This window comes from Lepidochelys kempii, chromosome 24 (genome assembly GCF_965140265.1).
Source record: "Lepidochelys kempii isolate rLepKem1 chromosome 24, rLepKem1.hap2, whole genome shotgun sequence".
NCBI classification, from domain to species: Eukaryota; Metazoa; Chordata; order Testudines; family Cheloniidae; genus Lepidochelys; species Lepidochelys kempii.
In genome coordinates this window covers 14,722,522-14,739,386 of record NC_133279.1, presented here as the reverse complement: position 1 = coordinate 14,739,386, position 16,865 = coordinate 14,722,522, and the positions used below count along the sequence as shown (strand labels likewise).

Here is a 16,865-nt window from a genome sequence, read left to right as displayed (position 1 = left end):
CGCTGGGAGCCCAGGGCCCATCTGACTGGCCCAGCTGGCTCCAGCTGCCAGGGATTGTTGCAGGGGGCGGGGGGGACGGACTTGTTGAAGGGCTGGGGGAGGGGGCCGGGATTTGGACGCAGCTGGGAATGGGGGGGTGGCTTTTGATGGGGAGCACGGTCACAAACCCTGCCAGACACCCCGGTACAGGGACACACACCCCCTTGGCAGAAAGAGAGACATCCCCACCCCTATAGCACCCTGCTTAGCACACCCCCATCCCCCCCAGCACCCGCCCCTCGCGCACCCCCCCCCCTTCGCACACACGCACTCCGATCCCCAGCTGGTTCCCATCCTCAGGGACCCCCTGCCCCAGCACAGCCAGGCTGACTGACCCAGATGGGGGGCTGGTCCAGCACCACCCACGTCCCGGCCCCTTGGGCCCAGTGCAGACTGTGGTGATGGGCGTGTCCCCCACCCTGTGCTGTGTGGAGGCTGGCAGGGGGTGCGTGATGATGGCTGCCAGGGCCGTGTGTGTGTCTGGACACGGTAGCCCCACAAACCCCCCAATGCCCGCACATGGCCCAGGGCGCTGCTCGGGCCCAGCCCCACACAGTGACCCACACGCAGGCCTGAGATGTTGCACAGGATCCTAGCCTCCCCCCTTGGCAAACAGACAGGCCCTGCAGCCCCCCTGCACCTGCACCTGCCCCCCGTCACCTGTAGATCCTACAGCCCCCTGGGCTAGTCCCCAGCCCAGCTGGCAGGGATCCCCCCACCCCCAGCTCCGCCGGTGCCCCTCACTCCCGACCCCCAGCCCCTGCTGTCTGTAGCCGATGAGCAGCGCGTTGCTAGTCCAGGTGTTCTTGCCGTGCCGGGGCAGAGTCACGGCCAGATCTGCATTTCCACAGGCTGTCAGCACAGCGCTGCGTGTCCGGCTGTGAGCCCCCCGCCCGTGTCAACCCCCACAACACACAGACCCCCGTGTCAAACCCCCACCACCACACAGACCCCCCCGCCCGTGTCAACACCCCCCCACAGACCCCCATTCATGACAACCCCCCCAGACCGCCGCCCATGCCAACCTCCTACCCATCACCACACAGACCCCCTGCCCATGTCAACCCCCCCCACAGACCCCCACCAATGCCAACCTCCTACCCACCACCACACAGACCCCTGCCCATGCCAACTTCCTACCCACCACCACACAGACCCCCCCGCCCGTATCAACACCCCCCCACAGACCCCCATTCATGACAACCCCCCCCAGACCCCTGCCCATGCCAACCTCCTACCCACCACCACACAGACCCCCTGCCCATGTCAACCCCCCCACACAGACCCCCACCAATGCCAACCTCCTACCCACCACCACACAGACCCCCCCGCCCATGTCAACCCCCCACACAGACCCCCATTCATGACAACCCCCCCAGACCCCTGCCCATGCCAACCACCTACCCACCACCACACAGACCTCCCCGCCCGTGTCAATCCCCGCACACACAGACCCCCATTCATGCCACCCCGCCCTTGCCAACACCCTACCCACCAACACACAGATTTCCCCCCCACACACACACACGCACAGACCCAACTTCGTGGCAGAGGTGCCTGTGGGTCCAGCCCTGGCTCGCTGGCCCAGCAGAACTCCCGGTACAAGTCCTGTCCCCACTCGGGCTCGGCTGAGACCCGTGAGCCCCGGCTGTGTTGGGGGATTGTATTTTCTGGCACCCAGGTTTGGGTCCAGTCGCTCTCACAGCACCGGGAAGCTTACCGTCACCTTATCAACCTTGTGGGGCTGTTAACTGTCCTTGTCCCCGCACAGTCCCCAGTCCAGCTCTGCCCCCCCAGCCTCTGGCCCCTTGGCAGGGACCCCCGAGGCGCAGATCGGACTGGCCCAGGATTCCTCCCTCAGCTGGGCTCCTCCGCCTGCCCCACCCAGCCCACTGCCCCCCAGCCCTGCGCCCCACAGACGGGGGGGGGGTCTGCTGGGGCCCCACAGGCTGAGGGTCTGGGCAGAGGATGCAGGAGCAGGGCAGAGGCTGGCATGGGGGGAGCAGGGACAAGTTTTGAAGGGGGCAGGTGTGGTTTGGGGGGTCAGAGCTGAAACCCCAAAACTCCCCAGCATCCCCCCAGCCCAGCTCTGACCCCCCCCTCCTTTGCACCCCACACTCCTGTGCTGCACTGAGTTCCCCGTCCCTATGGAGTAGCTGTGGGGCAGAAAGCCCCCTCCCCTCAGCTGGGGGAGACTGGGGGCGGGGCAGGGGAGTTCTAGGCTCTTTCCCCTGGAGAGGGAGCACTGGGGAATGGGAACCCCAGAGCCCCCCTTGGCCTGGAGGAGCAGCTAGGGAGATAGCAGGGAGGGGGGGTCATGAGAGGGGTCAGGGCCCACACAGCATCACTCACCTTCCCCCGCAGAAGTGTCACTGTGGGGGAGGGGCTCTGTTCTGGGGTCACTGTCAGCCGGGGTCCAGGAAACGGCCAGTTTGGAGACCAGCCCTGGGCAGAGCTTCACCCACCGGGCTGGGCCCTGCCGAACATGGGCCCCTCACAGTGCTCCCCTCAAATCTTGTCCAGCCCCCCACTGCTCTGACCCCCCGCAAATCTCCTCCAGCCCCCCACTGCTCTGACCCCCCGCAAATCTCCTCCAGCCCCCCACTGCTCTGAGCCCCCTCCTGCCTCACACTGCTCTGAGCCCCCCAAATCTCCTCCAGACACCCACTGCTCTGAGCCCCCCTCTGCTCTGACCCCTCACGTCCCCTCCAGCCCCCCACTATGCTGACCCCATGTCCGCTCCAGCCCCCCACTGCTGACCCCCCAAATCTCCTCCAGCCTTGCACTGCTCTGACCCCCCACGTCCCCTCCATGCCCCCACTCATCCGATCTCCCGCATGTACCCACCTCTGTGTTGCTCCACCCCCAGGTGAGCTGGGAGGGGCCTCACGGTGGGTGCAGGGGGGCTGGGCTGTGTCCCAGCTGGAGGCAGGCAGGGAAAGGAGGCTGGAAGTGCAGAGGCCCGGCCCCAGACTGGGCCGTGGGGGGGGCCCGCAGGCCCCACTTGCAACACAGGGCCTGGGAGATAGGGGGAGGGGTCTGTCCGCTGCCAGGGAATGAGACCTCGGCCAAACTCAACGAAGAACCTTGGGGAGGAACCAGCCTGAAAAAACTCCACTGAGGGGTTGAGCTGCCCCATTGATCCCCGGGGAGAGCTGAGCCCCGGCCCCCTCTGCCACAAAGCGTGTGTGGTCTCTGCACCATGTGTCCGTGCCCTGCACCGAGCGTGTCCGGCCTCTGCATTGTGTGTCCGCACCCTGCCCCGAGCATGTCCGGTCTCTGCATTGTGTGTCCGCGCCCTGCACCGAGCGTGTCCGGTCTCTGCATTGTGTGTCCGCGCCCTGCACCGAGCGTGTCTGGTCTCTGCATTGTGTGTCCGCACCGTACACCAAGCATGTCAGGTCTCTGCACTGTGTCCACGCCCTGCCCCGAGCATGTCCGGTCTCTGCATTGTCTGTCCACGTCGTGCCCCGAGCGTGTCTTATCTCTCATTGTGTGTCCGTGCCCTGCACCGAGCGTGTCTGGTCTCTGCACCGCTTGTCCGCGCCATGCACCGAGCGTGTCTGGTCTCTGCACCGTGTGTCCGCGCCATGCACCGAGCGTGTCTAGTCTCTGCACCGTGTGTCCGCGCCCTGCCCTGAGCGTGTCTGGTCTCTGCACCGTGTGTCCGCACTGTGACCCAAATGTGTCTGGTCTCTGCACTGTGTCTGCCCAGCTGTTTTCAGAAATCAAACCCAGGCAGCCGGGGGGATTGGGAAGGGTTCAGGCTTGTGAATTTTTGTTTTTAAATCCACTTTCTTGGCTCTGTGCTGGCCCAAAAACACAGTGCAGAGACCAGACATGCTCGGGGCATGGCACAGACACACAAAATGTGTCCAGTCCACCTCGAGCAGCTCCCAGTCAGCGGCACAGAGGGGCTGAGGCAGGCTCCCTCCCTGCCCTGGCTCCTTGCAGCTCCTGGAATCGGCCGGCACATCCCTGTGGCCCCTAGGGGCTGGGGGGCCAGGTGTCTCCCCGCGCTGCCCCTGTCCACAGGCGCCACCCCCGCAATTCCCATTGGCAGCGGTTCCTGGCCAATGGGAGCTGCAGAATCAGCGCTCGGGGTAGGGGCAGCGCGCAGAGACCCTCTGCTCCTCCCCCGCCTAGCTTCCACAGGGATGTGCCGGCCGCTTCCAGGAGCAGCACGGGGCCAGGGCAGACAGGGAGCCTGCCTTAGCCCTGCTGCGTCACCGGACTTTTAGCAGTTTAAAATCTCCCAGTTTGGCTTCAGTAGCCTCCAGGAGATTAAGCCCGGATTTCGGGAGACTCCCGGCGAAACCGGGAGGGTCGGCAACCCTGCTCTGGGGCCAGTAGGTTTGGTTTTCGGAGCTGAGGGCAAGATCCACAAAGGAGCCAGAGGCTCAGCATTGCAAGGCCTTGTTTTGGGTACGTCTGCCCTGCATTGCAGACCTGGGGCTTTGGCACACATCTTGTGCCCTGGGTGTTTCCAAGTCCATGCTCGAGTGTCCACACTGCATTGGAAACCTGGACTTACAATCGCTGGGCCCGGGTCTCACCTCCGTGTTAACACGTCCACGCTGCCTGGCACAGACCTTCTGCCTCGGGGCGGCAAAACAATGGGGCTTGCGGGCAAATCACGGTGGGACTTGGGCTCTGACCCACCCCTAGCAGGGCCCGGGCCCTGAGTGCTGGCTGGCCTGACTCAAAGCAATTGGTGTGTGGGCAGAAGGGGGGCTGGGCCCAAACTGAGTCAGAGCCCGGACTCAGCGCACGGGGCAGGCGCACCCTTTCAGGCACCCTGCCGCCCAGTGTACTCCCCAGCCCTGCGCCTGGTTGCCAGGCTCCCTCCCCAGTGCCTGGGCAGAGAGAGGTGCCTGGAAATGGGATCCGCAATGGCCAGCGGGCTGAGCAGGAGCCGTCTAAGCTGGCCAATAGGAAATGCTGAGGAGAAGGGGAGTCCTAAGTCCCACCTCTCAAGGGGAGCTGGGGGCCAATCTCCTTGGAGGATTCCCAGCGATGACCCCTCCCCAGGAGGTCCGCAGCTAAACCTGGGCAGTGCAACAGGGCCGTTTCAAACTGAGCCCCCGCCATGATTACTGCATGCACTGGGGGCCTGGGAGACCCCATTTCACTTCTCCTCCTCCGCTGATGCAGTGCCAGGCTGTGAGTACACCCCTCTCATGACAGCCCCGCCTGGGCTATGGGGCTACAGGGGCAGGGAGCGCTCCTATGGCAGCTGTTCCACTTTGGCTAAACTATTAATTGCTGTCAGACGTTCAGCTGCGTAGGTGTGTTCTCTCTGTGTGCTGCCCCAGCTCTGCGCAGACAGCCGGCAGAGCAGACCTCGAGCGAACGGCCCAATGACCACAAGATCTGTTAAGGGATGAAGGCACCCCACCAGGTTTATTGTCGATGAAGCACGACGAAGCAGTCGCACCTGGCAAACTCTGTGAGACTCTCTAAGACATGTCTGTCCGTGAACTCGGTGAACGGCGAGACTTTCCATTCCTCCCTTGGCTGGACCAAGACATTGTCTCAGAGATACCTCTTTATACCCTGATCCAAACATCTCCTTGTACATGTTGGTTCGATTAAAACATCTCTAGTCATCACACTGTCATCCTGACCTGATCTTTTAGGCGGAGTCCATGTGCTCCTGTTCTCTGTGGGGAATATTTTTTGTACCACCCTTGATATCAGGATGTTCTGATCCCACCCTTCTGGGCTGTGTTTGCAGGAGGAATGTGTGTCTCTGCAAGAGCAGACCGGTTCTTGCCAGGTTCTGTGGACTTGCAGGCAGGCAGAGCCTGATGTTTGCTAACTTTGCTTTGTATCAGCAATTCTTGCCCGCTGCTTTCGTTCGGGCCTCATACCAGGCCTCTGATACGAGGCCTTATGTCTCAGGATCTCTTCCTACTGCATCAACTATTCACTGGTGCAGGGATGTGACTGCGGGTACCCGGGCGCTAGAGCCAGCCCCCGGCTCTCCCTGGCCCAAGGAGTGTCTGCTCAGCTGTACAACAGGGACCGGTTTCAACAGCAGTGACTTGGGGAGCCTGGCTCCAAACGTCCGCAGCCCGTTCCCCTCCCAGCTGGGAGACCTGGCTCCAAAGCAGGCAAGGGGAGGATCTAAACCTGTGTCCTCCAGATCCTGCGATGGCTGAAATGGTTGAGCTAAAAACTGGAAGGGTACATGTCCAGCTGCTGGGTTGGGTGCAAGGCCTGCTCTGTTAGGCAGCCTCTGAGCATCCCACGGATGGGGCCCACCGGGAAACACCTGGCTCGGGGCGCGCACCGGGTGTCAGGACAGCCTGGGCTCACTGCAGCAGCCTGGGGGCCTGCTGGACTTTGTCACTGGAAACTAGGGTTGCCAATTTTGGTTGGACATATTCCTGGAGGTTTCCTGGCAGTTTCATCACATGACATTATCTTTAATTAAAAATTAATCTTTAATTCCTGGAGACTCCAGGACAATCCTGGAGGGTTGGCAACCCTAGGAAACCTAGGTGCTGAGGGAATTGGGGAACTTACGTGGAGAGGCTGCTGCAGAGCGGGGGTTGGGAGGAGCTGGTTTGGGACTCGGGTGCCAACCGTGGCAGATAGACGCCTAAAGCCCTTTGTGGCTCTAGCCCTCGGTGACGAGCGTTCTCACTTGGCGCATGGGGCTGATGGTGCCCGGGGTCTGTCCCCTCCACAACACAGGGGCATGGGGCTGGCTGGAGTCTGTGCTGGGCCCAGCTTTGTGTGAGTGGCTGGGGCCCAGCCCTGCCCATTGCTCTAAGATGCCCACACAGACACCATCCCTTTGCCCAGCGGGTGCAGGGACCCGGGCTGCTGAATGGGAGGCCAGCCTCTGGCTCACTGGCTGGGAGCTCAGCAGCTCTGTGACCCCTGGGGCGCAGGGCCCTGAGTGGCCCCTCCTGATCCCTCCTGTTCCCCAGTGAGAGGCAGAGCTGGGAGACTGAGACCAGAGCAGACAGGTAGGATCAGAGGCTAAAACAGGGAAAGAATCAGTTAAAAATGACTTAGACAAGTTAGATGTTTTCAAGTCACCAGGGCCTGAAGAAATACATCCTAGAATACTCAAGGAGCTGACTGAGGAGATATCTGAGCCATTAGCGATTATCTTTGAAAAGTCCTGGAAGATGGGAGAGATTCCAGAGGCCTGGAAAAGGGCAAATATTGTGCCAATCTGCAAAAAAGGGAAATAAGGACAACCCGGGGAATTACAGACCAGTCAGCTTAACTTCTGTACCCAGAAAGATAATGGAGCAAATAATTAAGCAATCAGTTTGCAAACACCTAGAAGATAATAAGGGGATAAGTTACAGTCAGCATGGATTTGTCAAGAACAAATCATGTGAAACCAACCTGATAGCTTTCTTTGACAGGTTAACAAGCCTTGTGGATGGGGGGAAGCAGTAGGTGTGGTGTATCTTGACTTCAGTAAGGCTTTTGATACTCTCTTGCATTACCTTCCCATAAACAAACTAGGGAAATACAGTCTAGACAGAGCTACTATAAGGTGGGTGCATAACTGGTTGGAAAACCATCCCCAGAGAGTAGTTATCAGTGGTTCACAGACAAGCTGGAAGGGCATAACGAGTGGGGTCCTGCAGGGATCAGTCCTGGGTCCGGTTCTGTTCAATATCTTCATCAATGATTTAGATAATGGCATAGAGAGTACACTTATAAAGTTTGCGGACAATACCAAGCCGGGAGGGGTTGAAAGTGCTTTGGAGGATAGGATTAAACTTCAAAATGATCTGGACAAACTGGAGACATGGTCTGAGATAAATAGGATGAAATTCAATAAGGACAAATGCAAAGTGCTCCACTTAGGAAGGAACAATCCGTTGCACACATACAAATGGGAAATGACAGCCGAGGAAGGAGTACTGCAGAAATGGCCACAGTGGCTCACAAGCTAAATATGAGTCAACAGTGTCACACTATTGCAAAGAAAAGTGAACATCATTCTGGGATGTATTAGCAGGAGTGTTGTCGGCAAGACACGAGAAGTAATTCTGCTCTACTCCGTGCTGGTTAGGCCTCAACTGGAGTATTGTGTCCAGTTGTGGGTGTCACATTTCAGCAAAGATGTGGACAAATTGGAGAGAGTCCAGAGAAGAGCACACAAAATGATTAAAGGTCTAGAAAACAGGACCTATGAGGAAAGACTGAAAAAATTGGGTTTGTTTAGTCTGGAGAAGAGAAGACCGAGAGGGGACATAGTAACAGGTTTCAAGTATATAAAAGGTTTTTACAAGGAGGAGGGTGAAATATTGTTCTCTTTAAACTCTGAGGACAGGACAAGAAGCTTAAATGGTAGCAAGGGAGGTTTAGTTTGGCCATTAGGAAAGACTTCCTGACTGTCAGGGTGGTTAAGCACTGGAATAAATTGCCTAGGGAGGTTGTGGAATCTCCATTACTGGGGATTTTTAAGAGCAGGCTGGACAAACACCTGTCAGGGATGGTCTAGATAATACTTAGTCCTGTCACAAATGCAGGGGACTAGAGGTAGATTAATATATATTGGGGCCCTGGGCACAAAGAACATTTGGGTCCCCCACATCGCCCATGCCATGGGCCCCCCCCCCCGCCCCTCCACTTCCCCCGAAGGCTTTGCTCCCTGGCCTGGCCAGAAGCTGGGCCATGGGAAGAGCTGCCCAGGAAGCCCAGGCCACTTTGGGGAACCCTGGACCCTCCACCTGCCCTGGGGGGCAAAGCACAGGCTGCGGGCTGCTCTCGGGCACCCTGGCCCCCAGCCCAAGGCAGGTGCAGGGTCCGGGGCTCTTCACTACTGCCTGGGCTCCCTGCTTGGGCAGTGTTCCCCAAACGGTCGAGTCTGGCCTCCGAGGAGGGTACGGAGGAACATTTTGGGGGGGAGAGGCGTGGCGGGGCCCAGCCCTGAACTGCCCCCAGCTCCGCTCTGGCCCCCACCCCAACTCTGCTCCCAGACGCACCCCCCTCTCAGCCGCTGACTGTGGGTCCCAGCCCCACTCCTCGACCAAGCTCCCGGGGGGCGGGGGGTGCAGACGAGGTAAGGGGGTATGACTGAAAATGTTTTGGGATCCCTGACCTAGGGTGACCATATGTCCCATTTTGGCCCCAGAGCTCAGTGGCAAGAGGAATGCCCACTTTCCTCAAAATGCCCACTTTCCCCAAAAAGGGAGCGGGGGAGGGTGAGCGGTGGGGCTAGGGCCAGCCCCAAGCAGGGGAGGAGGGGGCTCTGGCGAGTGGCTCGGTCCAGCCCTGCATGGGGAAGGAGACAGGGCCAGCTCTGTGTGGGGGGAGTAGGCACCAGGGGAGGAGGGGAAGGGAGAGGAGCTCAGGAGAGCTGCACGTGGGGGGTGGGGAGGAGGGGAAGGGAGAGGGGCTCGGTCCAACCCTACATGGTGTGGGCGCATGGCAGGGGCTCAGTCCAGCTCTGCTACCCACAGGGCAGGGAGCCCCCTTGGTCTGGCACAGCGTGTGTGTGGGGGGGCCTTTGGCCAGCTCAATGTGGGGCTCTGGCAAGCATCTAATCCAGCTGGGCTGGAGGCGGGGCCTCAGGGGTGAAGAGGAGGAGCCGGGGGCGGGGCCAGAGTTCCAGCCGCTCCTGCGGGACCCCCGAATTGGCCGGGGACCCTGGGCACGGGCCCCATCGGCTGTGCGGGAAACCACCACTGCAGGGGACTGGACGAGGCGACCGCTCGAGATCCCTTCCAGTCCATAGGCTGGCTGCTGCTGCTTCCGGGCTGGGCTGGCTGCAGCGCGGGGGCACCGAGCGGGGCTGCTTCTAGCGGCCCTCGTGCCGATGCCCCAGGCTGGGCGCGTTGCTTCCTGCCTTGTGGGCGCTGCAGCCTGGCTCCAGCTCCGCCCGCAGCCCTGGGGGAGCGGCAGCCCAGCGAGGAGCGTGTGCTGCAACAGCACCTCCTTGTGGCCACGTTGCTCCTTCCTTCCAGTCCCACGAGTGAGTTCTGTCCTATGCGTCTGTCACCCCCTCCCGGGAAGGCCGCCGGGCGCGTCTGGGCCTGGATCCAGGCCTGCCGTGCTCGGGCCCAGCCACCCCAAGACCCCTTTAGGGTCAGTCTACACAGCCAGCAGCAGGCCCCGAACTGCACGTCCCTCCCCAGGCCTCAGAGCCCAAATGTCTCCACGGCTTTGCCTGGTGCTCCAGCATAAGCCCCGAGAGCCTGAGCCTGTCAGCTGGGGCACCGTGCTGCTGCGGACTGTGTAGACGGACCCTTAGATGTCCTGGGGTCTCACAGAAACAGCCAGTCCTGTGCTAGACCTGAGAGCGAACCGCTCGTCCCCTGAGGAGGAGCTGGGGGGAAAGGGGCCTGGGGGCAACTACAAAATCGGACGTTTTAAAAAGTTTTCGAAAGCCACCACCTTTTCCGTTTTAAAATCGCGGCATTCCTTTTTTAATTCAAAACTTAATTTTCCCTTGGTTTTCCCTCTCAGCCCGCTCCCCCTTGCCTCCTTTTTGCTGCTGAAAAGAGGAAATCGCCGGTAAAGGGGGTGAAAAAGAAAAAAACTGGAAAATAAAAAACAAAAATCGTTTTTGTCAGACGAAACCCAGAACATTTGGAAAATCAGATTTGTCAGTGTGACATTTTCATTTTCAAACCAACCATTTTTAATGGGAAAAAACATTTGACCAATTTCAGCCAGGTCTCAGTATAAATTGGACTCTCGCCATTTCCACTGCTCGGGGTATCCTTTCCCCTCCCAGGAGATTCCTCTCCCCTTCCCCTCAGGAACCAACCCTGCAACCAAGAGCTGGTCAACATTTCTTCACCAAAATGTTTTGGTTGCAAAAGGAGGTTTAATTGAGAACGGTGTGGTTTTGCACACTCGTTTCCTTTGTGATGAAAGCATTTGTATTTTTTAAAACAATTTCTAAACTAAATATTGGGGGTGGGAAACTATTTTTTGTTCTGTATTTTCAAAATTGTTCACAATTTCAAAATGGGGCAATGCCACTTTCTACCTGTTTTCTCTCCCTCTTTTTCCACGAGTAAAGGCTGTGTGTGAAGGTGACGTAGGAATGCGTTTAAAAGGGAGCAAAATTGACACTTTCGCTTTTCAGTGTTAGTGCCAGGTGTGGGGGGGGAGTTTTGAAAATGTTACTTTCTGAAATGACCCTCTGACTTTTTAACGTTCTCTTAAAGTACAAGGAACTACGGCCCTCTTCTGGCCCATGCATGAATCTATTTAGCTTAAGACAAGGATGGTGAAGGGTAAGTACCTGCCTGGAGAACAACTATTTGATGACTGCTGAATTGGAATTAATTTGCAAACTGCATACAATCAATTTAGGCTTGAATAAAGACTGGGAGTGGATGGGTCATTACACAAAGTAAAACTATTTCCCCATGTTTATTCCCCCACCCCCCACTGTTCCTCAGAAGATCTTGTCAACTGCTGGAAATGGCCCACCTTGATTATCACGACAAAAGGTCCCCCCCACCGTGCCCGTTCTCCTGCTGGTAATAGCTCACCTTACCTGATCACTCTCCTTACAGTGTGTATGGTAACACCCATTGTTTCATGTTCTCTGTGTAGATAAAATCTCCCCACTGTATTTTCCACTGCATGCATCCGATGAAGTGAGCTGTAGCTCACGAAAGCTTATGCTCAAATAAATTTGTTAGTCTCTAAGGCGCCACAAGTCCTCCTTAACTATTTGATGATGGGTTCTGCAGTCTAGTAGAGAAAGGCCAAACAAGATCCAATGGCTGGAAGTTGAAGCTAGACAAATTCAGACCAGAAGTAAGGTGGAAGCTTTTAGCAGAGAGAGTAATGAACCATTGGAACCATTTACCAAGGACCGTGGTGGATATCCCATCACTGGCAATTTTTAAATCCAGACTGGATGTTTTTCTACAAGATCTGCTCTAGATCAAACAGGAGGAATTAACTCAGGGCAGGTCTCTGGCCAGTGTCATATGGGGGTCAGGCTAGATGATCACAATTGTCCTTCTGGCCTTGGAATCTCGGGAAGAAAAAACAACCACTGACATTGTTCCAGTGAAAGAAAGAAAAAAAGAAAAAGCGAGTCTGTGTGTGGTGGGGGGGAGGTTTGTCACACTTTCTTTTACTTTTTAACCCCCCGCCCTTTTTTTTTCTACTGGAAAAACAGGGAGCGGTAAAAAGTGAGATTGTTTTCCCTCTATTTGTCTCACTTTTTTACAAACATCCTGTGACATTCTGTACCTTGGGGGAGCGCCATGTAACCCCCATATTCCTCACTTGTACTTAACTATGATATTGCATATAAAGCAGGCCATGTGAAGTATCAGGGGAAAGATTAGGAACTGCTGAAACCCACTGTTCCATCTAAATATTCATATCTTTAGTGCATATGAAGTTATGAGAATTGTGTTGTATGGTGGTCCCTAAAGCATGCTGTAAATTGGGGAATCAGACAGATATTAGCTCCCCAGAGACAACAGCCAGGAAAGTAACCAACGCCCAGGCGGGGTGTCAAAACAACCATTAACAGCCACTGTCCAGAAGGGAGCTAGGATGCAATGACTCACCTGCGTGAGGCCACACCAGGGGAATTGCTCAACCTTGCTGGGGACTCAGCAATGCCCCCCAGACATGCCTGGACTCATGTTCCCCAAGCACATGGGACCGAGGGTATAGAACCCAGGGGCCCCACGCTCGGCCTTTCTCCTGCCCCCACCTACACTGCAAGCAACAAGAACGATCAGAAGACTGAAGACTCCAACAAAGGAGACTGGCCCAGGTTTAAGGGACAAACCTGTATATTAAGGACTGAAATATCCAGTGTGGTGAGAAAAACTGCTTAACCTAGTTGTTGCCCAGTCTAATCGGGTTGAGAATTTGGACTGCATGCTTAAATTTTATTTTATTTTGGTAACCACTCTTTTTGCCTACTACTTATAATCACCTATCTTTTGTAGTTGTAGTGGGGAGGTCACCCCGCTCCGGTTTGGAAGGGGTTAAAACAGCCCTGGGAAAGGGCTGCCCCAGGGAGCCAATCATGAGCGGGCTTGAGGCAGCCAATCAGGGCCTGGCTGGGCCAGTATAAGAAGGGCTAAGGGAAGACCTGGGTTAGTCTCATTTCAGCCTGGGAGTGGCAAGGGCAAGGGGCACTGGGGAGCTCCAGCCTGGTAACTCTCCAGGCTGAGGCCTTGTTAAGGCCTAAGGAGGTACTGGGGCTGCAGAGGCAGCTGGTCCTTCCCCCTTGCCAGTGATGAGTGGCTATTACAGACTGAGGTCTGCCCCAGGGAAAGGGGACTAGCTCTCTATATCCTACTGCTGCGGCTCCCAGGGACTTAACAATTGCAGCCCCTGTCAGAAGGGTATTGGCTGGGAATTTCCTTAGTTTTTGTTGTAATTTAGTATCTGTCTATACATCCCCCGTACCCATCTATCCATCCTCATATATCCACATCTCTCTCTCTGTCATACATGTCAATGACTGATACTTTAACCATTATCCAATCACATCAAAGATTTTAGCTTTGGAATTTCCTTCCTTTAATGGTAATATTAGAAGAGACTCAAGGCCCCTCGTCCTCCCCCTGTCCATTCATTGCCGATTTGAGTCACTCATTCAGACACACAATTACCTTACACAATTCCATTACGTTGTGGTGGCACCTAAATGCCCCAGCCACGCGGGGACCTCGCTGTGCCAGGCGTTGCACTGAGGGAGGGAGAGGAAGCCCCTGCCCCCGATGCCTGGGGTCCTGACAGCCCTGGGAGGGGAGTCAAAGCAGCCCCCTCTTGTCTCAGATCCCTCCTCTCCAAAGCCCCTGGCTCCAGCTCGTGACACCAGGCACTACAGGGCTGCCCCTGGGAGTTGGGATGACTGCAGCCCCACCCCACCCTCGCAGACCAGCTGCGGGTCAGCGATGGGGCAGGGAGGCTGGTGTCCCCTGTACAGACGCAGACAGCGGTAGCAGAAACAACACCTGCATTCAGGGCAGACCACCATGGGGCAGCCCTGTGTGGTGTGGGTCAGGAGGGCGTTGCAACCGGGGCAGGCCCGCAGCGAGGGGCAGCCGTGGATGGACGATCGTGGGGCCTGGATCTTGGGGGCATCGTGCAGCGCGGCCTGTAGGGGGCAGCGCGAGTCAGCATGGGATGAGGGGTCCCTCCATTCCCTGCGGCAGCCCCAGCAGAAGCAGAACAGCCCCCCGGCCCGCTGGGAGCAGGGCAGGCAGGGGGTGCGCAGGGTCCCGGGGTCCAGGCGCTGGACGAGTCGCTGGCAGCCCGGGCACTGCAGGGCAGAATGAGGACGCATTAACTATTGAGACCCCCGCCCAGATCCCAGCCTGAGCCAGATCCGGGAGAGAGGGGCCCAAGTCCCGCTCACCTCCCGCAGGACTCACCTGGCGGTAGCTGCCCCTGGCGCCCTCCTGCGCCAGGATTTGGGCCTCCAGCGTGGCCCGGTCCTCGTCCGAGAAGAGCCTGAGTTTGCACAGCTCCTGCCAGAGCCAAGGGGTGTCCGGGCAGCGTGGGCAGCAGAATGAGGTGATGCCCTGGATGGGAATGGGGGGACCTAGATCAGCCCCCAGCTCACCCCTGCGGCTCGCGGCCACCCACCTACCCCACCCCCATCCCACCCCAACTGCCTTCCCCCTTGAACCCCCAATCTCCCCTCCCCTTCCCCTGTCACTCCTCATCCAATCCTCCTGGCACCCCCAACCCCTTCCCTTCCCCAGCTAACCCCTCCCCATGGAACACCCCTCCCTTTCCCCTGTCACTCTGCATCCAATCCCCCTGGCACCCCCTAAACCCTCCCCTTCCCCATCACCCCAACTGACCCCTCCCCCTGAACCTCCACCCCCTTCCCCATCACCCCAACTGACCCCTCCCCATGGAACACCCCCCCCTTCCCCTGTCACTCTGCATCCAACCCCCCGGCACCCCCTAACTCCTACCCTTCCCCGTCACCCCAACTGACCCCTCCCCTGTCACTCCGTATCCAATCCCCCTGGCATTCCCTAAACCCTCCTCTTCCCCATCACCCCAACTAACCCTCCCCCTGAACCTCCACCCCCTTCCCCATCACCCCAACTGACCCCTCCCCATGGAACACCCCCCCCTTCCCCTGTCACTCTGCATCCAACCCCCCGGCACCCCCTAACTCCTACCCTTCCCCGTCACCCCAACTAACCCTCCCCCTGAACCCCTACCCCCTTCTCCATCACCCCAACTGACCCCTCCCCCCTAAACCCCCACCCCGTCTCCTGGCACCCCCCAGCAACGCCCCATCACTCCCTCAACTGGCCCCAAAATCTTCTCTGAAGTTCCCCCATCCCCTCGACTCCTCCCCCCTGAAGGCCCCGCCCGGCGCCCACCTGCCCATAGCGGGGGGGGGGGTTACCTGGTCCAGCAGCGCCCGCACCCATCCCCGCAGCCCGGCCGCGCTCACCCAGTGCCCACAGGACACCTGGCCTCGCAGCGCCCCGGGGGACCCCGCACCTGCAGGGAGAGAGGGGCAGGGGTGAGAGGGGCCCGACCCCCGGGAGCTCAGCTGCTCCCGCCCTTCCCCACGGGTGACCCCACGGGGGGAGGGGTAAGGGGCGGGGCGGGGGTCTCACCTGGGGGCCCCCCGGGGCGGCAGATCACCCGGAACTGGGCGGCCAGCGCCCGCCGCTGCTCCGACGCCATCGCAGGCTGCCGGGAGCACAGACACGCTTTCCCTTTCGCTTTCCCCCCCCACCGCCCCGCCGTGCCCAGCCCCCCAGCCCGGCCGCTGCCCCTCACTCCCGACCCGCAGCCCCCCCCCCCAGCCCGGCCGCTGCCCCTCACTCCCGACCCGCAGCCCCCCCCCAGCCCAGCCGGTGCCCCTCACTCCCGACCCGCAGCCCCCCCCCCCAGCCCGGCCGGTGCCCCTCACTCCCGACCCGCAGCCCCCCCCCCCCCAGCCCGGCCGGTGCCCCTCACTCCCGACCCGCAGCCCCCCCCCACCCCCGCCGGTGCCCCTCACTCCCAACCCGCAGCCCCCCCCCCCAGCCCGGCCGCTGCCCCTCACTCCCGACCCACAGCCCCGCCCCCCCCAGCCCGGCCGGTGCCCCTCACTCCCGACCCGCAGCCCCCCCCCACCCCCGCCGGTGCCCCTCACTCCCGACCCACAGCCCCGCCCCCCCCAGCCCGGCCGCTGCCCCTCACTCCCGACCCGCAGCCCCACCCCCACCCCCGCCGGTGCCCCTCACTCCCGACCCGCAGCCCCCCCCCCAGCCCGGCCGCTGCCCCTCACTCCCGACCCGCAGCCCCCCCCCACCCCCGCCGGTGCCCCTCACTCCCGACCCGCAGCCCCCCCCCCCCAGCCCGGCCGCTGCCCCTCACTCCCGACCCACAGCCCCGCCCCCCCCAGCCCAGCCGGTGCCCCTCACTCCCGACCCGGACCCCCCCCCCAGCCCGGCCGCTGCCCCTCACTCCCGACCCGCAGCCCCCCCCCAGCCCAGCCGGTGCCCCTCACTCCCGACCCGCAGCCCCCCCCCCCACCCCCGCCGGTGCCCCTCACTCCCGACCCGCAGCCCCCCCCCCCCCCCGCCCGGCCGCTGCCCCTCACTCCCGACCCACAGCCCCGCCCCCCCCAGCCCGGCCGGTGCCCCTCACTCCCGACCCGCAGCCCCCCCCCACCCCCGCCGGTGCCCCTCACTCCCGACCCACAGCCCCGCCCCCCACAGCCCGGCCGCTGCCCCTCACTCCCGACCCGCAGCCCCACCCCCACCCCCGCCGGTGCCCCTCACTCCCGACCCGCAGCCCCCCCCCCCAGCCCGGCCGCTGCCCCTCACTCCCGACCCGCAGCCCCCCCCCACCCCTGCCGGTGCCCCTCACTCCCGACCCGC

General features: G+C 60.0%; 1 protein-coding gene across 1 annotated transcript; it reads right to left on the bottom strand.

Annotated features, from left to right (window-relative positions):
* Positions 1-10,639: 10,639 nt before the first annotated feature.
* LOC140902526 (uncharacterized) lies at positions 10,640-15,703 on the bottom strand. The gene is made up of 4 exons (XM_073322684.1): positions 15,612-15,703; positions 15,395-15,492; positions 14,397-14,546; positions 10,640-14,284 (listed from the first exon to the last, which is right to left on the bottom strand). The coding sequence occupies exons 1-4, from the start codon at positions 15,679-15,681 to the stop codon at positions 13,844-13,846; spliced, it is 759 nt and encodes a 252-aa protein (XP_073178785.1). The 5' UTR covers positions 15,682-15,703; the 3' UTR covers positions 10,640-13,843.
* Between the last annotated feature and the right edge of the window lie 1,162 nt (positions 15,704-16,865).

Excerpts from the sequence above, each read along its gene's own strand:
- LOC140902526 (XM_073322684.1), bottom strand. The coding sequence starts at position 15,681 with ATGGCGTCGGAGCAGCGGCGGGCGCTGGCCGCCCAGTTCCGGGTGATC. Across the intron at positions 15,493-15,611 it reads CCGCCCCGGGGGGCCCCCAG|GTGCGGGGTCCCCCGGGGCG; the intron begins GTGAGACCCCCG and ends CTCTCCCTGCAG. Across the intron at positions 14,547-15,394 it reads TGCGGGCGCTGCTGGACCAG|GGCATCACCTCATTCTGCTG; the intron begins GTAACCCCCCCC and ends ATTCCCATCCAG.